This window comes from Alligator mississippiensis, chromosome 16 (genome assembly GCF_030867095.1).
Source record: "Alligator mississippiensis isolate rAllMis1 chromosome 16, rAllMis1, whole genome shotgun sequence".
In the NCBI taxonomy this organism is placed as follows: Eukaryota; Metazoa; Chordata; order Crocodylia; family Alligatoridae; genus Alligator; species Alligator mississippiensis.
This window is the reverse complement of record NC_081839.1, coordinates 480463-501875: the sequence shown is the minus strand read 5'-3', so window position 1 is coordinate 501875 and position 21413 is coordinate 480463. Positions and strand designations below refer to the sequence as shown.

At 50.3% G+C, this 21413-nt stretch overlaps 2 protein-coding genes across 5 annotated transcripts in view; one reads left to right on the top strand and one right to left on the bottom strand.

Moving 5' to 3' along the window:
- Positions 1 to 16264, top strand: part of CPAMD8 (C3 and PZP like alpha-2-macroglobulin domain containing 8) — a 64533-nt gene extending 48269 nt beyond the window's left edge. For 2 of the 4 annotated variants that reach the window (XM_059719743.1, XM_059719745.1), the window contains exons 37-42: positions 4173 to 4247; positions 5083 to 5188; positions 5273 to 5383; positions 6039 to 6251; positions 6652 to 6726; positions 11060 to 11519. In XM_059719743.1, coding sequence (XP_059575726.1) covers positions 4173 to 4247; positions 5083 to 5188; positions 5273 to 5383; positions 6039 to 6251; positions 6652 to 6726; positions 11060 to 11232 — 753 coding nt within the window. In that variant the 3' untranslated portion in view covers positions 11233 to 11519. The other 2 variants (XR_009457925.1, XM_059719744.1) reach the window with 2 other exon arrangements.
- A 372-nt stretch (positions 16265 to 16636) lies between these two features.
- F2RL3 (F2R like thrombin or trypsin receptor 3) lies at positions 16637 to 20622 on the bottom strand. The gene is made up of 2 exons (XM_006259509.4): positions 20489 to 20622; positions 16637 to 19057 (listed from the first exon to the last, which is right to left on the bottom strand). The coding sequence occupies exons 1-2, from the start codon at positions 20571 to 20573 to the stop codon at positions 17979 to 17981; spliced, it is 1164 nt and encodes a 387-aa protein (XP_006259571.2). The 5' UTR covers positions 20574 to 20622; the 3' UTR covers positions 16637 to 17978.
- Positions 20623 to 21413: the final 791 nt, after the last annotated feature.

Below are 21413 nucleotides of genomic sequence, written 5' to 3'. Positions count from 1 at the left end.
TGCGGGGAGAGAAAGATGTGCATTTACTTCAAGTCAGCTAACTCTTGGGAAAGTCCTTGTGAAGACAAGGCAGCTTAACTTGACTTTACTGATACCTGTGAAGACTACAGACTCTCTTGTCTTCACAAGTATTTTACCTTGAATGAACTAACTCGAATGAGAATACAGTTACCCCATGTGAGGATACGGCCAATATGTGCCTCTTAGAGTCCCACAGCCTGAGCCAATGAAGCAAATGATACATGCATTAGTATCGGAGAATAGAATTTAACCCTGGGTGTTACACTGCAGTGTGCGTGTTTGAAAAGGATGTCCTCTTTCACTTACCCTACCAATCACAAGATTCCCTGTCCCCTTTGACTAGTGGCACAATTACAAATGCCCACCCGAGTAGGAAGTGCAGAAGAAACTGCCTCAAATTCAGAAGATCCTTGGAGTCTGTGTTCTCTGTCCTTGCCCACTTCCACAGATTGCAGAGGATGAGCGAGTGCGGTGCTTGCTGTCCATAGCTAATGGGAATGTGAATGTTAGTATGAAGAAATATCAAAAATGCAAGTCCCCTCTACCACTGTGAAGAGAATAGGGAGGAAGTCCAATGCAGGACCTCTGCTGGGCCTGGTTTACATTTGCATCGTTTCCTGAAGTGCTCTAGTGACTCTTATTTATGTTGCTTTAGCACAAAATCTTTCTGAATGCTGATTCATATAAGCAGATGCAAAGTGACATGAATGGAAAACTGGCTTTGGGTTGCTTTCACGACTTCTGATCTGTGAGCCAGAAGGATGGATGACAACAGTGAAAAGATGAGCTCCTGCTGTTCGGCAGGAAGGGAGACTTACCACTGAGAGGAGGCTTACAGACAAATGGAGATGATACACGATGTCAGGGAACTGTTTGGCTCATTCGCAGTGGAGAAGACCCGCCTCTGAGGTCCCCAGAATAATGGAGGGAATTGATTGTCAGCAAAGATAATTGTCTACATTGGTGAAGGATCAAACAGGAGGAGAAAGATAGGTGCTCTCCTCTGTTAGACTCTCTCAGGGGCACTAAGTATGTGGAATGTGTTACTGGGGAGGGCAGTTGAAAAGAGAGTAAAGGATTCGGAGGCAGAGGTGTCAGGGGCTCCTTATATTCCTAAAATGGCCAGATGTGGTCAGAGCCGTGGGAGCTCTTAGCACCTTCACCAGCTAGCCCTGACCCGGGCCCTGGGCCTGGCTCAGCTGGTGCTGGGCCTCAAACCAGAACATTGGTGTGTGCTTTTAGGACAGGACTTTTCTGTGGGTTTTGATGCTGACATGTTCTGGGGACTGCAGGGAGTTGTGATCTGATGAGGCTTATGTGTGTGCCAGCCAGATAGCTGTCTAATACGTGAACAGATTGAATTGTGGCTTATTCCACATGCATCTACAGCCCGTTAAAGGGTTTTGAAGTGGACAACCTTATTTCAGGCCTACTTAGAGCAAAGAGCTGTGGCACAAAGCAGTTTCACTTCAGTGCAGAAGGGCAGCATGCACCACACCTGTTCACCCCAGAAGTCCACAAGAACTGGCCGTTTTCAGAGGTGACCTTCACTCGTTCCGCGTAGCGGCAGAACTGACTGGCAGCACTGACCCAGCTGGATGCGCACCAATCTAGAAGTCTAGGAATTTTGTCCAGCACAATGTTAGGCACAAATTACCTTTTTTCTGTTGCTGAGCACTATCTGTACTACCTGTCTCAGCAAGTCTACTTGTACAGTGAGTTTGCACACTTCCTGCTGTGGTTCACGGGTACTCAGGAGCTGGTCCAGAGTCCACCAGTCTGCATGTTCTACAGCCAGAGCCCTCCCTCCGTCCCCCAGAGCAAGGCTGCTCCATTGTGGTTCAGTGCCGAGTGGGTCTGCAGGGCTACAGCCAAGTCCTTTCCCTTGGGGCTAATGGGAGCCATACAGCTCTGCTCTGGAGATATTATCCTTGTTTGCGAAGGGCTGAGGCCCAGACTTCTTTTCTGCAAGCACAATTGGCACCTACAAAAATGAACCACAGATGCAGGTCTCAAATGCACGAGCACTTGGAGGAGCAATTGCAGACATCTGCCTTCAAAACCAAAGTCGCCCCTTTAGACAGATCACTCCAGCGATGCCTCAGGTTAAGCTGCTTGATTGCTAGAGAGCCAAGCCCTGCTGTTCACACTGCCGCATTTCCTTGCTGTCCTGTCCTTTTTCCCTATGTTGGGGAGGGGGGGCCTGAGTTATAAATCAGGTTTCCTTGTTCGTTGCTTGCCCTCACAAGGGAGTACTGTGCGCAGAAGGACTCGCGTGCGGCTCCAGGGACGAGGATGGTTAATGAAGACTCTGTTGCCCGCTGACGGCAGCCCCCTGCCTGTGCAGCCACAAATCCTTCTAATAATGCTGGGTGTCGACAAGGTCAGAAGGTCACCGCAGGCTGGTATACATCAAGCTTCTCTAGAAAAATGCAACTTTAGCTGAGCAGAGCATTTCCCGGTGGCGCCAGGCTCTCTGAGCCCTCATAAAATGGCTGTCTGCAGCCGTCCACTGCTGAGTAATAACCACCACCACCAGGCTTCTAAAATTATAAGAACAAATTAAATTGGCCCTTTCCACATTGTGTGGGATTTAAACACATGCTCCTTTGCTTGTTATAGTAATAGCAGGAAGCTGCGTACAGGGTTTACAGCTGTGAGCAGCACCCTGAAGAAATTCACAGCTAAAAGTTGCTAGTAGCAGGTTTTGGTGGATGTCAATGTGTATGTTTCAGCCCCACATTGTACCTCCTAAAAGAATTAAAACCCTTGCCCTGCCTTCCCCTGCGGAAGTAATCCTGTTATCCCAAAGCACAAATGGAGTGATACTACAAATAGGTCAAATCACGTAAGTGGAGCAGCGGTGAGAATAGACCTTGAGCATCTTGACTCCTAAGGAGTTCTCAGCCTCAAGGCACCCCTCATTAGACTCAAAGCATCCCTCAGAAAATGCCAGTTCTTGGTTTTCACTTCTGTTTTGAGTACAGAAAAATAATAGAGCAATTCTCTATTGAAACTGAAATCTCTTAGTTTATCTTGTGAATCTTATTTGCACACCCAGTAGTACTAACATTGCATGGCACCCTGCAGCACCCTTGAAAGGATCTCAAGGCACTCCAGGGTGCTGTGCCACCCTGGCTGAGAATCACTGTTCTCATACCTTGCTCTAGCATGCTGGCCCATTACTTCCGTCCTAGATCTGTTCCTGATGAATGGTTCGGTAAGACAATAGACAAGTTATTTTTCTACTAAATCCTCTTGACCATTTCCCTTAAGGACAAGTCCTTCCTTATACATGACACAGGAAGTCAGCCCAGGTGACGTGGCACAGGGAATTTTCCCCAGGGCGATGGGTAGATTTCACAAAACCAGCAGTCAGTATGGGGCAGACATGTAGGTCTTGCTCTGAAGCCCCTGGTGTGTATGGATTGTTGTGGTATGTGATGAGTGCGTAGAAAGCCTGTAGTTGTGCATAGCTGGCACAGCATATACTACATGTCTTTGTTGCTCCAGAGAGGAAATACAAGTTGTGGGGCTTGGCTTGACCCCATTCTCCCAAAAGGAGGATGCTGAGGGCTCTTTCAAGTGGCTGCTCTTTTCAAATGCAGGGATTAATTTTCTTGGCAGAACAATGTTTTGGGTTTTTGGGCTGGCAGCAGTGGGAGGGGGGCCTTTAACACTCGGTATTATCCAACAGCATCGTTCCGTGGTGGACTGCAGGAGTGTAAACAAGAAGCTTCAATCTAGCAAGTGTTTTGGGGTCTCTGGGGACTTGATTGCATTTTGGGACTGAAAGTATTCTGGGCACTACTCAATTAGATTATGGGTGAGCTGTCCAACAAGTTCCAAAGGGATAAGCGCGCCCCTCGGGGCTGGGAAGCAAACCATAGCTCTGCGTTTCTCAGGACATTCCACACTGCAGACAGTGGGTTGTGCAGCAAAGAAGCACAAACTTAATTTCCTCCTCATTTGTCTGGAAGGGCCTTTGACCCTTGTTCTACCACCTTCAGTTCTTCATCCTCAAAGGTCATTGCCCAGCAGAGATTAATTTTCTTTAGGATTTAAGCTGCCTTTTTCTAAGCCTTTAGAAATCTTTGCTTTTTGATGACTGCTAAAATGAGATGAATCTGAACCTGTTCATTTCTTTCCAGTTATTAATGAACAAGCAAATTGGATTAAAAAGATATGAAGTTGATGGAAGAAAAGTTCTCTTTTATTTTGACGAGGTAATAACTTTGTTTTCTATAGTTTTGTTGATTTTGAATGTGAGGATAAGAACAAGAGGCAACTGGATTGTTGGACAGGCTTAAATGAATTGAAATGTTTCACATGAGGATCTCTGTGGATGTTAATTGCCAGGCTTCAAGAGCCAGTTTGGGACTTCTAGGTGTTGGACATACTTCTAGGAAAGACAAGTGTGCACAAAGAATGCAGGTAGCTTTCTCCCGATCACACAGGAGCTCAGAACAGAACCCTGTTCTCCTGGTTCCAAGTGCTGGGCTGATACTTGCTGTTACCTCGCCTTAGCTGCAAGGTGGTCTGATCCTGACTCGCCAAGTACTAGGAGTGTCAAAGTACTAGGAGAAAATGGTCCTTTACTCAAGAGATCCCTTTGTGATGTGCATTCTGAGTCAGATGTGCTGGCTGTGCAGGGCTAGCACATATCTAGGAGAAGGAACTGGCACCTCTTCTGTCACCTCTTCTCGCTCATCAGTGATGGAATCACTCATCAAGTCTCATTTGCAGAATAATTTATGGATGAGGCGATATGCAAGCCCAGAGAGTATGGCATGGGTTTCAGGTGCCTTTGTTTTGCTTTCATCCTGTCCCCAGTGCAGCTGTGCCTTAAGGGTCCAGCTGAGCCCTATGTATTTTACTGAGTTAGCTGGGCCTTTTTTTAGCATTCTTTGGAAGCAGCTTAAATCCTGGAAGGCACTGTTGTTAGTGCAGGTATCTGTTGCACAATATTAAGTTATGAATGGTATAGAGTAACCAATTTACTCTGCTGATTTACAGAGCTGTGGTGTATGCTAAACTAGCACTCTTATGTCCTTCATACAGATTCCTAGCCAGTGCATGACCTGTGTAAAGTTTCAAGCCTTCAGAGAGTATATAGTTGGGAAAACAGCCCCTGTTCCCATCAAAGTGTATGATTACTATGAGCCAGGTAGGCTGCTTTCCTTTGGATCTCGCTAATCCAGAACCCTCTCTTTGTGGTTCTGAATAATTTGTCATTCTTGCTTCTCTGTAGCATTTGAAGCAACTCGTTTCTACAATGTGAGCGAAAACAGCCCCCTTGCTCGTGAGCTGTGTGATGGGCCAACATGCAATGAGGTGGAAAGTTCAGCTAGTCAGTGGGTTGGTAAGTCACAGGAAAGCCAAAACTGGCTGTTTTTGGAAAGGACTGCAGAAAAGCCTGGTTCAGGGATTGGGACCCAAAATTGACTGTTTCAGTGTGGGCTTTATATCCGAGTCTTGAGGCTACCAGGGTGGCAGCCTACAGAAGTCTGCAACATCATCACATCAGTGACACAGTTAGCTTGGTCTTCTCTCACTAATGGTGACTAGTTCTGGATACTGTAGAGGAGAGGTGCAAAGTATAATTGTGGAATAATCTACCCAAAGCGGATTGCTGCTTTGCATAGATGTTAAGTCTTTCTTTTTTATCTTCTTAATTCTCAGCCTCAATAATAGCTTGAGAGTTCCCCCACGTCACTGGGCATTGTGTGAAAAGACAGATTAATTTCACTAGGTGCCGTGACAATAACCTTTTCCAGAGACAAGTGACTTTCTTATATCCTGTGTTGCCCAAGCCAGGGAGGGAGAGTTGTACCATTCAGAGTTGGAGTCTGCTTCATTGTGGCTTTTTCAGAAAGGCAGTTCTGTTCCCACAACTTCTTAAGCTCCTATGACAGGGTGGTAGGGTATTCTTATAAAAACGTCTATGAAACATAAGAAGAAAACAATAAAAATATCCTTTCTTCTACCTGCTTCTGATGTTCCTGCTGCCCTTTCAGGTTTTGTTCACTCTGGGCCATGCAACAACATTTTCGGCTGCCTGGAAGATGAATATTTTGAGCAGTGTATGTGCTCTAGAGACTGTGGCTATGATGGGGAGCCGGTGTGTGGGTCTGACGGGCTGATGTATCAGAACCATTGCCAAATGGAGGTAGCATCCTGCAGGAATAATACAAGGATAGAACAAATTCCTATGTCTCAGTGTTCTGCCTGTAAGTTACTTACAGTTTCCTTTTTTGTTGTGTTAGCCAAAGTAGTGCATGTGATTTGGACAAGTACAGGATTCAAAACACAGTCTGCAAAAGCAAAAGGGGGTATCCTGTCCGGCAGCTCTTGACCTGTGATCTGGGCAATGCATTTGTCAGGAGCAGAGAGATCACAGTTGGGCTTGTAGCTCTTAAGAACGAAACGTAAGAATTTCAGTGGTAATGTTTGTATCTCTCCAGAGTCATGTCTTGGATATAAATGAACCCGGTGAGATGTGGCCCCTAGTGTATATTCTCAGTGTATCTTCATTGCAAGCAGTGTGGCAGTGCGTTGGACCACACTGGATGAAAGGTTTTATAAAGGTTCTTTAACCCACGCTGTGGCAACTGTATCCTGTTTTTGCAGCCAAGAGTTTACCAGAAGAGAGGGAGAATCCTTTCCACACTGTTGACCAGCCCAGTGTTCAGCAAACGCAAGCAGGTAATGATGTCTCCAGATTTACCCAAGACCCTTTTTCTCTGAGAAGGTTCAAGATGGTGACTCTCAAAACTGTATACAAGTTTGAAACAGATTTGAGCAGAGGGACTGAAGTGCTTGCTCTGAATTGTTCAAGAAGTACAACTGTGCAGCTTGAAGTCCTAAGTGGCATCAAGATGCTTGTAGGGAGGGGCAGCTGACTTCCAAGGCTGGGTTTGTGAGGGTTTCTCTTCAGCGGCTATCACTGAGGAGCAGGGCTGGCACTGACTGGGGATTTCCCCTTGGAGATCAGATTGGTGCAGTGTGTCCTAGCAAATAAGTGACAACTAACTCCTTCTGGATGAACTAGAATACTTGAGCTGAACGGAGTCTATCCTTAGATGTGATGTACGGTTCTTGAGATGGCTGCTCTGATCCTGGTTGAGTCTGCCTGGAGTGAAGGGCCCAAGTGAACGAAAGGTAAAAGAGCTGAGGAAGGAACTGCTGCTTTGATTTGAATGAAGCAGGGAATCTGGCCGCTCACTTCATTTGGCACTTTATGGGAATTTTTTTTCCAGATTCATGGGTCAGGTTTGCAATACAAAATGGGTTACAATAAATCTCACCGGGAAGCAGTGGGGGGTCAATAGGGTAGTTTGTTTCGCACCTTTTCCAGTAAATAAAATGAGCCTGGGGTCTTCCTGGCTGCGTTCCCCTCATTAGTTCTCCCATGGCCTCCAGCTCTCCCGAGAACTCAACAAAAGAAATCCCTCTTCAGGGGGAGCAGTCTCTGGCAGCGGGCAGCCGGAGGCAAACAGGCAGCAGCTGTGTTGCTCTCCCTCTTCCCTGTCCTCTGACCAGCTTGCTGACATCCTGTGATCCCCTTTCTGGTTTCCTGCCCTTGCTGACTCCACAGAAGCTGATGAGTAGATTTTGAGATGGTAGGTGTTGTTTGGTACCTTTCTTTGGGTGGCCCGTCTTTGGGGTCTTTGAACTGTTTCAGTGTGTGCTCTGCTCAGCATAAATCAACTCCTTGCGATCGAGATTTTTGTATTCTTTTAAGCTATGTGTAAACCTGTCTTGCTTTGAATTTCTGGCTTTGATTTGTATCTGAATCCTTCAGACCAGTCACCTAAGGAAGACCCTCTGGAATATAAGTATGGGCAGCCATATGCTCTGCTAACTACGGCAGTAGAGATGGGATTGACAGACACCTTTAGCTTTAATAGGTTGGGTTGCTTACTTTGGATGTCATGGATCAGTCCCCTGAACAACTGGATCATAGGATCTCCTAGTATTTTGTCACCCAGCAGCAGTAAGAACCAGGCAGCCTCCAGGCTAGCAGATGCTCTTCCGTGCTGAGCTGCCTGAGCAGCCCTGATAATGAACATTTTTTTTTCAATCAAATTGGCTAAATCCTGCCTCAGGAGGAGTGCACAGCATGTGATTCTCTCTAATCCTCTGGACTCTTCTCAGGTCATCCGCACGGTAAAGGAATCCAAGTTTAACAAGTCAATGAATCCCTTCTTGCACACGGGTCCCATTGGCTTGTTAGCTTCAAAGCATGTGATTGGTTAAGTCAGTTCAGGTGCTCTGGGTCGCTAGTGAAAGCTCAGATGAGCCATACCTAAATCTGTGATTTCCTAAAAGGATGTAAAACTCCAGGAGCCAAGTCAAGTTTAGGGTTGAGGGGGAGTGATGGGGTGAGTGGACTCAGTGTTAATCTCCAGGAAGTGCCTTTCTCCCAGCGTCTTGTGGTGTTTATATTGTCTGCAGTCCCTGTGAATTTGCTCTGACTTGTGTGGGTCTGTTTGGTCTGACAGATGCTTTCATTGTCGGCCCTTGGCTGTGTTAGACAACTGCAGTGGAAACAGCGAGACAGCTCCCCTTACCAAACCGAGTGTGGGGCTGTGCAGTGCAGCTGGGCTCACTCCTGCAAGCACAGCCCTGTTCGATGCAGGAGGGCGGCTGCAGTGAGTACCATTACTCGCAGGAATGGCAGTGAGCAGGGAGTGAGGCCTGGGGTGCATGACCCACCCTAGATTATAGCAGTATGTAGCTCTGAGAAACCTGGGGGCTGTGCCACATCTTTGACAGTAGCTGTTCCAATCTCTGGGGCTGGTGATGGGGACTTGAGGGGCCTGGAGTCCATATCACATTTGTTTTAGAGAAGTGTGTTTTCAGGCTGATGCCGTGAATGGGAAGGTGTTCTCTGCCCCTTCGAGGTTTCAGCAGTGCTGGAGAAAACCCGTATGTTGGAGAGGCTGCAGAGATTCATTGGGGTGGGAACTGAGAGCAGCATTTGGATTTGGATTGCCTTCCACGACTCTTCTTCCCTCTTGGGAAATTGCTGCCGAATCGGATGTTGGGAGCAGAATCTAAATGGGCCACAAGGGTCCAGCATGACCCTGCAGTCTGCTGGTGCATCTCATTCCTCCAGCCCTTGTGGCTGCTGTTTAAATTTTCAGGGCCTTTCAAAGCACGCTAACGCTCTGTGAAACGGCCCAAAGCCTTCTGTGCCCCAGGTGCTGAATGCACTGCTTCCTGCCCAGCTCCAAAGCTCAGAGTTGGACCTACCACCCCTCCCTCCCTCCCTCCCTCCCGTAGGGCCACACCACAGCACCAGCCGGCTGTAGCGTTCTTTCCAGGAGCAGTGCTCCTCAGGATGGATTGGCTTGGCAGCGGGCCACTTTTCCTTTCATCCCTTCAATGTTCAGCAAATATTGGCCAGGGCACAAGCATTTGAAGACAGGGTGCGGTTTGTGTGTAACAGGAAACACCAACCTTTCATCTTTGTTTGGAGTTGAAAGTTGCATTCCTCAAAGGAGCGGGGTCTGTGATCTTGGTCCTGTCCCTGGTGGATGGCAATCATCCAGCCATAGAACGACCTCATAGCCTGGCAGGTTCCCTGGGAGAGGAGGCCAAGGAGGCGTGAATGTGGAGACTGAATCTCCTGTCGGGAAAGTGGTCCCTTGCTATAGGGCTGAACCTGCTGCTGGAGGGGTGTGGAAGGCAACAGGGAAAGGGGCCTTCAGGATTTTTATTTCTGGAGAACAAACATTTTCAAAGGCTTTGGAGAGAGTTCGCTTTAAATAAAGCAAATATTGCAGTGAGACTGTTCCTCCCCACAGCAAGTAAAGGAAAGAACAGTTTGCTTGGGCGTGGGTTGGAATAGTTGCACAGATGGAGCCAGTAGGGGGAAAAGGCAGCTTCATTCAAACTGCAACAGAAAGGAGCTGTTTGTATCCCAAGGATGTTCCTGCTCTCTTCCATACACTCTGGACCCAGTGCCCCCAGAGCAGAGGGCAGCAACCTGTTCTGCCTGGAGTGAGCGATCTCTCGCAAACAAATGGCTCCATCCCTTTCTTTATGCTTGGGAAGTTGCTCTGTGGCTTGTGACGGAGCTGAAGAGGAGACTCATCCCCCGCGACACGAGCCCAGGTCCCCCTAGTTCCACTCACTAGGCTGCCCAGGCAGAGGTGGCTTGCTGGGCTGGTCTGAACTCGGGCGGAAGGCAGGGCAGGTGGGACAAAGTCAGCTGTCGCCTACAAACGCTCCTGCCTCTCTGAACCAGTCAGTCAGGAGAGTGCCACCCTGCCCTGCCTTCTGTGTGAGGGAGGGGCTGGGGGACTCCCTCCTGCTCCTGTTAAGCCAAAATCGGTGAGCTGATTGCCTGAAGAAAGAGCAGCCCTAAAAACTGATCCTCTTGGAACAGGCAGAAGGTGCATGATGTCTCACCCCTGATGGAGTCTGGCTTTGTCACCCATTGGTAAAGATGATGCCTAAAGCTGCACTTTCACAGTGATCTCAAAGCACCTCGCTGAGCTGTTGCAGCTTTCTTCTGCCCTTTTTACCAATGTGGAAACAATGGCTCGAGGGGAAGTGACTTGCCCTGTATGAAGTGCAGAATCAGGAGAGAGAGCTGGGTGTGGAGCCCAGAAGTCCTGACTCCTGTTCCTTGAGACACATGCAAACTAAATGGACAATCTTTAAGATTTTTATTTTTAAATTAGAGCCCTTCTTTTTTTTTGTTTTCCTACCTGTCAGAGGAGGAATTGTGGAAAATCCTGGTGCAAAGCAGCTCCGCTGCTTGTGGTCTGGAGTTGGGACTGCCTGCATGCCGTTGTTCTGGGCTGCCGGCACACACTGCTCCCTCTTTTCTCATGAGGCACCAGGGCTTTGGCTCTTCTGAAGTGTATTTGGATTCCCCACTGATTAACATGCTTCCTCTTGTGTTTACCTCCCACCCTATGCCTGACATGCAGCAGAGCAGAAGTGTTACCAAGGGCCATCCCCTTTTGGCTAAAGCTCATCCTGTGAGTGTCAGTCTGAAGCTTCATTTGTTTCCCTCGCACAGAAGAAGGCCCCGTGATCCAGTCGGACCTGTCCTACTACTCCTACGAGTACGACCCCGACCCCTATGTCTCTGAAGCGGATGTCTTTGAGATGGCAGCGGAGCTGACAACACCCAGCAGTGCCCCGAGGGAAGGGGACAGAATTCAGGGAGTGGTGACCACAGCAGAATGGTGAGAGAGCGAGGCCTGGGGGCCAGGGCAGGGCTAGATCTGGCTTGTCTTCCAAGCCATGCCTCTGGGTCAAGAGTGAATCTGCCGTAGGGGCTTCTGACGATCGCGTTGCCATTTCCCTTGGCCTCAGCGCTGCTGGGGATTAGGACAATGTTGGTTTGGCACTGGGAGCCTTCAGTGCCTGCAACTTTCAGTTCCAAACAGGCATTTTAAAGTAGAAAGGGCTGGGTTCAACTGCTGCTGTACAGAGATCTGTGATGGGAGAGTGACTTTTCCTTGTTATATTCTCTCTCCAACAGAAATGTATAATTTAAAATAAAAAGAAGAAGCTCAGAAACAACTCCTGTACGAGTTTGTTCCTACAGATGACCTGCTGCAGAACAGAAACCAAATGACGACTACTTTCTGATGCTCTCAGAACTGTAGGCCTCGCCTCCCCGTGGGGTGGCAGGAGCTCCTTGGGGGCACTCAGCATTATTTTTTCTGACAATTTTCCTGCCTTTTGTTCACCCTATTAGGAGTCTTTCCAAGGATGAGAGACCAATATGCTGTCCCTGTAGGTGGGAACAGGGGTGGGAATTCAGACCCCCTAGACCACTTCAGAGTGTTTTGTATGGTACAAGGATTTCACAAACACCATTTCCTAGCTACACAAAGAAGCCAAGTCCAGGCCCCTGTGTCCGGCTGAGTTGCTTCTTGGGAAGAGGTGGCTGAGGAGCTTTCTTTCAAGTTACAGTAATAAAAAGCAATGTGTTTTGCTTACTGTGCCATAGCTAGAGGTTAATGCTGCCTCCAGCCTTAATGTCCCACTGCACTAGCAGCATGTTGCCCTCCTGGGAACGACTTCCCTAACACCTCCATGCTCATTGGACTTGGCAAGGAGACAGTCCTCCAAGAGAAAAATTAAATCACCTGAGAACTCCACAAGGGGTAAAAGTCTGACAGTCCTGGGCATGGCTGCAGGCTCTGCCTGGGAAGAGTGCCAGTGATAGCAGGGATGAGGGGCCGGCAGGTGAACTCCATTTATGTTGGAGCAGGTTCTGCCAAGTGCAGCCTGCAGCCTCCTGGCCTCTGCCCCCTGGTCTCTCTCTCTCTCTCTCTCTGTAACCCCAGCATGAGAATAAATTTGACCTGAGGCAGTGTCATGCTTAGTGCTTGCCTGATTTTACCAGCCATTTCTGTTCTGCTCCCAGCAGGACCCCAGTACTCTGTGTATTCACGGCCTTTGTGGCCCTTGGGCTGCCACCAGTGCAGAACCCTCCTCAGTGTCAGAGGCTGGGCTCTTATAGGGTAACTTGACCTGAGCATGAGAGTTTGAGTCTAATCGACAAATGGTTCAATGTAAAGAAAAGCAGAGGCTGTACATTCCTGAAACGTTTTGGGTGTCTCCTTTGCTGGCACCAGGAGCAACATCATTCCAATTACTCCGTGGAGGAGGTATACACAGCTGCCTGCCGCAAAATAACCAGGATGTTTCATCCTTCCACCTCCACTGTTGCCAGAGCCCAGAACAAACTGGAAACCTTCTCGGGAGTGTTTGTTCATGAAAGAAAACAGAAGAAAGCCTGATTCATATTGTTTATAGGGCTCCCCAGAATGCAGATTACTTTATTGCCAAACAGTGCCCACATGAAGACAAAGGGGAGCGAGTTTGGCCTTCCGCTCCTTTTCCTCTCTAAAAACATTTTCCAGGTGCTGACTTCAGTCAGTGTGCTGAGCAGGGACCAGGTCCTTGGACTGGGTCTGTGGCTGGGAAGAGAGTTGGAGTTGGGGCTTCCAGTGTCAGTCTCTTAGACTTCAGCTTTCAGATTCCCAGACATAGGTGACAGTGGAAGGCAGCAGGTCACAGCCCAGCCCTGAGATTCCAGTAAATTCAGAATGGCTCTGCTGGCTAATATTTTAATTGCTGCTTCCCCTGCTGCTCAGAGGTCTTCTTTCAGACTCTTAACATGGCTGCACCCATCTGTACCCGCTGCTTCTCAGCAGAGATTTTTGCCACGTCTCTTCAGTGTGCAAGAGCAGACCACATCCCAGCCATGTCCCCACAGTGCAGTGGAAATGCCAGCGGCTGCATTCCTGCCTAGCAGGTAAATAAATGTCTTTAAACTAAATTCAGTCTCTGAAAGCAACTGGCCTGGCAGGCCCTTACTAGTGTATACACACAGCAGCCTGCATCAATATTTATCTCCTAGTTTAACGACAGGCTGGGGGCAAGCTGCAGTAAGAGGCAGCCTTTTAAAAAAAAAACCCATCAAGCTGCACAGTGTAAGCTGTGCTGTTTCCTGGCACCACCTTCAGCACTATTTAGTGCTTGAAGTCTAGGAGAGGGAGATGCAAAGAGTCTCCTCATTATCTTGGCCTCTCATTGTCATTAGAGATGGGCGCTCTGTTCCGTGTCCCTGAGCTAGGGCTACTTGGACCCTTGCGGATGGGAGCCCTCATCCCAGAGTCCCCTTCCCTCCCTGTCTCCCTTGTAGAAAGGTGCCACTGCCAGGACATGCTCCTCCTGGTGGACACCTTGCCCTGGACTATTCAAGCCATCATTGCCTCTGCACAAGAGAGCGGAGAGGGAAGAATCCCCTGTGTGGACAGGGCCCACATGACTTCAGTGGGACCCTGTTAAATGTAAAATATTTGTTTAAGATGCAGAAGCCTGCCCAGTGCCTCCCCAGGGAGAGGACAGGTTCTTCTGGCAGTGCCTGCTAATACCTAGCCTATCACGAGCAGCCCCCACATGTGGGGTTCAGTCCGGCCAACACGTGTGCCAGCCTGAGGCAGGAAGGGAAGTGCTATTTCCTGTTTGCCATGAGAAGAACAAGCATAGAGAGGCTGAAACTCCCCATCAGCCTGTTGTAGCTTTGGGATTAGCACTAGGGTCTCTTGCCTACCAGTTCTTGGTTCCAACCACCAGCCAGTGCTGCCTCCTGCATTTGAGGAGCTGTCCTGGAGGTCGCCGTCCCTGGGCCAGGCACCTGCCAGATACCTGCCTAGGCCAGGGGAGACCCTTGAGTGACCTCTCCCATGTCAAGCACTTCCAGACCAGTCAGTGCTGCCCAGCTGCTGTCCTGTCCCAAGGCAAAGCTTCCTTTTCTCCTGGGGACAGGCTGGCAGCCTCTGCAGCCCGTGCAAGCCAGCTTCTGTCTGGAGCTAAACAACAAACTGTTTGGTTCAAGAATTGAGGGCAGGAGCCTGCAGTTAGTGTTGCAGCTGCCCATTCCCCATCAGTGCAAGGTGGAGCAGGAAGCCTCTAGAGCCCTTGAGGTACTGCCTGGAGCAGCTGCAGCAGTGCAGTCTGTATATGCCCCAGTGCAGTCCCAGCTGTCCTGTGCGGCCACTCTCTCCCTTCACGGCGCTGCTTGTTCCTCTGGCTGTCATCAGCACTAGGTCCCTTAAAAGAAAATTAAGCTTTTGGCCTCCCTCCGCTTTCCAGAGACCTGGTTCTGGTGTGCAAGCCATCCAGGGCAGGTCAGCAATCTTTTAGGGATGGGCTGCTGCTTGTGACCTGACTGCTGCCACAGGCTGCTGCAGCCCCATGTCAGCCACGTGCCACTGACTCCTGTCCCCAGTGGCACTGGGGAACAGGAACTTGGCAGCAACAATGAGCGGCACATGCAGTAGAGGGCAAGGGAAGTGGCAAAAATGGGCACTGTGGGGTGGGAGGAGGGGATCATGGCACTGTGTGGGACAAAGGGGAGATGTGTTTGACTGAGCTGCCCCCCTGGTGCCACAGGCTGCATCCAGTAGTATATCCAAGGGGGGAGACCAGGGCAAGAGCCCCACGCAATTGGCCAGGGAAGTGGGGGAACAAAAATGCATCAGCTGGCTGCCAGCCCAGCAGCTGACACTGTCCCTTGTGCCACTGCCGCCCAGAGCACTCAGGTCTCCAGTTATGCTGCAGGCCCTATCCAGGCACTTTGCAGGCTGGATCTGGCCCCCGGGCCATACATTGCCAATCCTTGATCTCAGAATATTTCCTCTGGGAGCCTTGAGTGGTGCCTTCCTATTCTAGGTTGTTTGTAGACTTCTACCCAGTTCTGACTCTGGAGCTCATCCGAGTCCCTGCAAGGGCTCTGAGGTCAAAGCACTGCGATCCAAGGGCTCCTGCTTCGGGAGGATCAACTTCAGAATGCTTGTTTTAGGGAGATAGAGTCGTCTTTTCTCCCAGGACGGTAGCTGCAAGGTGGCAGGGACAGCTCTGCTGTTGGGTTTACCTTGGGCTTTGGGTTGTTTCCAGTTTGGAAACATTTGTCTTACTTTCCTAGAGATGGTCTTCGCCTATCCCCTCTCTGATGGTCACTCATTGCAAAGGGGAGAGAAACACCAGTGGGCTTGAGAGATACAGGAGCTTCTGTTTATAACAAGTTACTTTACTAACTAGACTTGATAGCTCTCTCTAGTTACCAGTGATTGTTGCTTGTAATCCCTCCAATGAAATTTGTATTTATATTTGTAACTGTACATGGATATTATCTGGAGTAATCATTACCGTGGTATTTATTTTGAAGCAATAGTTCTGTGTCCTTTGTTGTCCAAATGTTTTGGTCCTGGCCCCTCTTCTGCATTATCGTCAGTAGATGACAGACTCAGCTAACTTAAAGGGTGAAGTTGAAAGCCGCAGTGCTTGCTTTGCGGCCATTGGCTGGTTTATACACGATACCCTGGATCTCATGATTGTGCAGAAGTCATCTGTTCAGATGCACATCTCTGTTGATTTAAACCTTCTGCTCAGTTCTGGTTTGTCCCATTTGCTGCTTTTGACCATGGGACAAAAGCCCTGGCTCTCAGCCTAACTCTGCCATGTCTCTTCTGCATTCAGCGGCTGGCATATTCTCAGCGCTTGCAGTATTGCACCCATAGGAGACAGGCACTGGTTTTTCACTGGGAATATTTTTAATAACAAAGGAAAACAAAATCCACCAGCATTGTTACATGACCATTTTTGTTTTGTTCACACAAATCTTAGTGAGTCTGAATCCAGAAAAACATTTGTTTTAGGTACTGATGAATATTTTATTAAAAACTGATTTCTAAAATAATTCTGCCTTCTCCTCCTCCTTGCTAACATCTGCCTCCATACTACAGGGCAAGCATGTTGCAGAGCTGCAGCTTCTTAACTACCAGCTATTGCACAGCACTGAAAGGACAGAAGTGATGCATGTACCTGCAGAACCAAAGCACTCAGCAGTTCTAAGGAGTTCTGACTTACGATGAGGTAGAAACGGGCAGTTTGCTGGGAGGTTCCTTTTGTTTTGCTTTGAGGGGTGTGCTGACTGTAACATGTCCGCTTTTGCAGTACATTCCCTGAATCCAGCTGCAGGTATGGTCAGCGGTTTGGGGGGAGCAGAGTTGGGGGTGGGGAAGCTCTTGGTTCTCTGCGGAGGTTGTAAAAGGAGCATGGAATTCCAGTGTGGGAGTTTCCAGTATTTTATTAATACCCTGCCTTCAAGAGACATGGAAATCCTTTTTCCTGGACTAAAGCCAGGCTGTCTTCATAACCAGCAGAGAGAGGCAGTACTATTCAGAGGACTCACAAGTGTCAAAAGCCAGAGCAGCCTGTACAAGTGGTGAATGTTCTTCCCAACAAGGGGCTGATGACTGTTAATCACCGGCATGCTCTGTTAATCACCAGTCAAGAAAGACCTTGCTTGTTAGAGAAGGTGACATGTCACCTCCTTCTAGCAGAGCACTTAGCATGAGCAAGCACTTTCAAAGAGAGCTCTCAGTGCTTTGCAAATGTTCTCAAATTTAACTTTGTGAGTATCCGTCCTCCCCAGTGCAGAGGGGCAGAGATGGACTTCCTTGTTTCAGGGTGGCGAGCTAGTGAGTAGCAGAGGCAGGAGTAGGATGCAGAAGGATATCGTCTCACTTCATAGTAGTCACTGAGCCCAGATGCATTCTCTGCACCCCTGGGATAAAATTACTTTCACTGGACCTGGAGTCCTGGCACATCCGTGAAGGGGGTTTGCAGGGAAGGAGCCTCTCAGTTTTGCCTGGTCATGTGTGGATGCAAGATGCATGCGAACAAACTACCTACCAGACCAGTGGCTCTGGTCAGTGTCAGGGTGGCAACCGGGTGGTTCAGCTGGTTTCCCTGGACAGCTTTTAATACTTAGCCAGCCTTTCCCACCCCCGTCTCTTTTCCCTTTCCTCCCTGAGCCACTGCCATTATACATGCAGAAAGTGCAACATCCTCCAGTGGGCCTTGAGGTAGAAGGAAGGTCCGCCAGGGACCTTGATTAGTAGGATGTCTTGAGTGTTCAAGTAACCCTGAGGGCAGAGGGGAGTGGAAGCTCCTAGCTCCTGTCAGGGCCACCCAAGGTTGAGGGGATGAACTAGGGGAGAAGCATCTAATGGCCTCAATCTGGAGCGGCAGCCAACACCCTGTCCTCGTTAACAAAAGAAATCAGCATGGTAGCCATGCCAGCAACAGCAGGATGGACAGGCATGGCACAAACCTCTTCACTCACTAAGGGATTCAGATGGCAGCTGGGAACCAGGGTGTGGAGTGCCTGAGGGATGCAGTGATAGCAGTGAGAGTGGCTGAAGGAGAAGCCATGTTTTGTTCCTGTCTGCATATAGCTGACTCCACCTTGTTTGTGCTTTGAGCCCTGCAGGAGTGCCTAAGGCCCAGAGAAACCCACCCCCCTCTCCTCCCTGCCCTGGACTAGCTGCCAGCCTGGCCCCAACCTGGGAACTGTATAGTGTGAGGCCAGCCAGCACCTGGGAGGGAGAGGAGCAGGGTCCGGGGCCTCACACCACAGACTGCGAGTGGGAGCTCTGCTGAGGGAGCATCTCCTTGGAGGTTTTTAGAGAGGTGATGGTTTGCTTGCTGCAGCCGAAGAGTCTGCTCTTCACCTTGTCCCTGAACTCCTCAGAGACGTAATAGTAGATAAAGGGGTCAATGCAGCTGTTGCAGGCACTGAGGGCCAAGCTCAGCATGTAGCTGATGTACAGGTGCCCGTGGAGCACGGAGCAGCTCCGGGAATAGTGGATGAGGAGGAGGATGTTGCTGGGCGTGTAGAACACCACAAGAGTGAGCAGCACGAGGGCGGTGAGCTTCATGGCATGTAGGTACCGCTCTCCACTGCCCAGCAGGGCCCACAACACAGAGCCATAGCTGAACAGCATGACTGCCAGCGGGACCAGGAAACCACATGCAATCAAGCAGACGAAGTAGTAGAAATAGTACTCGGTCTCCTCATGCCTGGGGAGGGCATCGTGGCACAGGATGATGTTTGTCCTATACAAGGGATACGACTGCTTCAGGAGGGTCAAGGGCAGGGTGAAGATGGCAGCGCAAACCCAGACAGCAGCACAGGTGCACGCAGCGAAGCCTGGGCTGCGGAAGGAGCGGGAGAAGAAGGGATGCACCACGCCCAGGTAGCGGTCCACACTGACACACATGAGCAGCAGCACAGAGCAGTACATGTTCCCATAGAAGAAGGCTGTGGTGAGCCGGCACAGGCCTTCACCAAAGGGCCAGTGGTTCCCCAGGAAGTAATAAGAGAGCTTAAAGGGCAGCACCAGCACCAGCAGCAGGTCAGCTGCTGCCAGGTTCATCAGGAAGATGGTGGAAGTCAGCTTCTCGATCCTTGTGGCCAGGACCCAGAGGGCCAGCCCGTTGGCCGGCAGCCCCACCAGGAAGACGACAGTGTAGAGAGAGGGGAGGAGCCACACTGTGACCGGGCTGCTCAGCTGGGAGCGGGCAGCCTCATGGATGTCCAGGTAGGTGGTGTTGTCACTAGTCACCTTCTCTCCTGGGATGGCTCGGGGACACAGAGTGTTTTGAGACATCGTCCTCTGCTCGTCGGTGCTGTTCTGAGAGTAATCTGGCAACACAAGCAGAGGCTGTTACTGAGAATTTGTGCTGGGCTCAGAACAACTGGCTCTATGCAAATGCATCTGGGGACAGGGTCCCTGCCCCAAAGGGTGTGCCTTCAGACAAGACACCATGCCCACCCAGGGTGCAGGAGCCAGAGGGTGGCAGGGCTGTTCCCCAGAGCAAATCCTGCAGAGGCGTGGTCTGGTCCCAGCTAGAGTCACTTAACACAAACTCCAGCTCAAAGGCCTCCCTGCATCAGGGCTGGGCCTGAGAGGCAGTTTACTGTTTTCTAAGATACTTTACCCCAAAAACCTGCTGTCAGCATGGAGGGGAGCCCAGGGTACAGTGGTGTTCAGGGTAGCATGGTCCTTTGCTGCCCTGTGACCTGCCATGAGCAGAAAATATCCCTGATGCTCAATTTAAATGAAGAGGAGAAGCAAGGGAAACCACAGATACTCGGGCTGCTTACTGCTGAAAAAAATCTGTGGTTCGTCCCCAGGCAGCGCTCGTACTTCCTGTCTGGGCCCCAGTTATTCATGATCAACTGTTGTCATGAGCCCGTAGAACCACATGCAACGCCTTGGAGTGATGCGCTGTTTCTCACAGCTCGCGGTATGTCTGCTGCTGGCTGCTAGGGACTGAGCACCCCAGGGCACAGGGCAGCACAAAGGGAGCAGGCCAACAAGGCCTCACGAGGGAAAGCCAGTTCCAGCCCTGGGCTGTGTTGCTGGCTCCTTTGGCAAAGGTAGGGGGTGTATCTGACCACGGTGATCTGGTCTGTGCTCAGGATCCCTCCCTCCCCTTCTCCTGTTGTGGAGTCAGAGCAGCTTCCTCTGCATCTGGGAGCTTCTGGGGCTGAGGCTGACATGAAGGTGCCAGCTCTGGCAATCTCCAGAGGGCTTGGCTCTGGCTGGTGCTGCTCTGGCCTCTGGCAAATCGCTGCCTGACTTGGGAAACCCTCTCAAGGGCCAACCTTCCTACTCACCCACCTAGGCAGAGCAGCCCATCAGGGATGCTGCAAGAGGAAAGTCTTGTTGCCCGGCACACGCAGCCTGATGCAGCTCTCATGGGAGAGGGGTATGGGGATGAAGGGGCAGAAGGAGCCCAGCCGCTCAGGCTTGGCTTAGTCCCCTCCTCCCTGTCGCTCCCCTCTGTGCAGTGGAATGGCCCCTGGGCCCCTTTTGCACCCCTTGCTGCAGCACTTGGCCTGCAGCTGTCTGAAGAACAGTGCAGGGCAGAGTGAGCGCAGCAGAGGGGATCAGGGTGGACTGGGAAGGTAGGAGTGCAGAACTGATTGGCATTTGCCCTTTGGCACCGCTGTGCTTTGCTTCTGCGTCAGGGCTTTCTTGGAGTTTTGTTGGGAGTCTTCGTATGGGAGCATAATGTCCAGTCCTCAAATGAATAGGAGGATGTCACCCGAGGCCGTTTGTTCACTCACCATCGTAGTCTGGACCCGCCGAGCAGAGTGCCCAGAGGCTGCACCACAGCACCAGCTGATGTGACATCCTTCTGTGCCTGCACATCCCCACGCTGCGAAGGGGGCCGCGATGTGCTGCTGTGCTGTGCTGTGCTGTGCTGCGCTGCGCTGCGCTGCACGGGAAGCGCAGTATTAATAGCCTTGCTTACACATTTCCTGCCACCCAGCCCTTAACTTGTGGAAACACCAGACCTTTCCTGTTGAGGAGAAAGTGGGGGATATTTAGAGCTGTGGGTGGGCAGAAGCACCAGACCTTTGCTGCAGAGGAGAAAGAGGGGTGTTTAGGGCTGTGGGCGTGTTCCTTCTCAGCCAGGCCAGGTCTGCCCCTGCTCAGCTGTGGGTCCCTGAAGGGATAGGGCCCTTCCAGGAAGGTGATAAACACCAGGATAAGACAGCACGAGGCTTAGCTCGGCTGCCAAAAATATAACGAGCAGGGAGTTTCAAGGCCCTTGCGGATCAGACTGGGAGGATGATGGTTTAAGTGACATCTTCCAGGGAGATAGGGGCATTTGAAGGGGAGTTCACCAGTAAGGGGCAGTTTCTTGGTACCCGTACCGAAGGAGGGTGCACCCGCACGGTATCTGTGGTGACTGGGGACGGGGTTCGTACAGAGTCGTCAGAATCCGGAGAGTTTCTGCGGCTAGTCAATGTATAACGAAGGTCTAAAAGATGGAGCTGGCACCCAGTGCTTCCACTCACCGTGTTGTTTCTTGAAGCTCAATAACTAGAGCCTTCAGTCGCTGTTGCTGCCTGATCAGACTGGCTGGCAGAGGGGGAGAACAGCTCCATCTTTTAGACCTTCGTTATACATTGACTAGCCGCAGAAACTCTCCGGATTCTGACAACTCCGTACGAACCCCGTCCCCAGTCACCACAGATACCGTGC

Excerpts from the sequence above, each read along its gene's own strand:
- F2RL3 (XM_006259509.4), bottom strand. The coding sequence starts at position 20,573 with ATGTGCAGGCACAGAAGGATGTCACATCAGCTGGTGCTGTGGTGCAGC. Across the intron at positions 19,058-20,488 it reads GGCGGGTCCAGACTACGATG|ATTACTCTCAGAACAGCACC; the intron begins GTGAGTGAACAA and ends TTGTGTTGCCAG.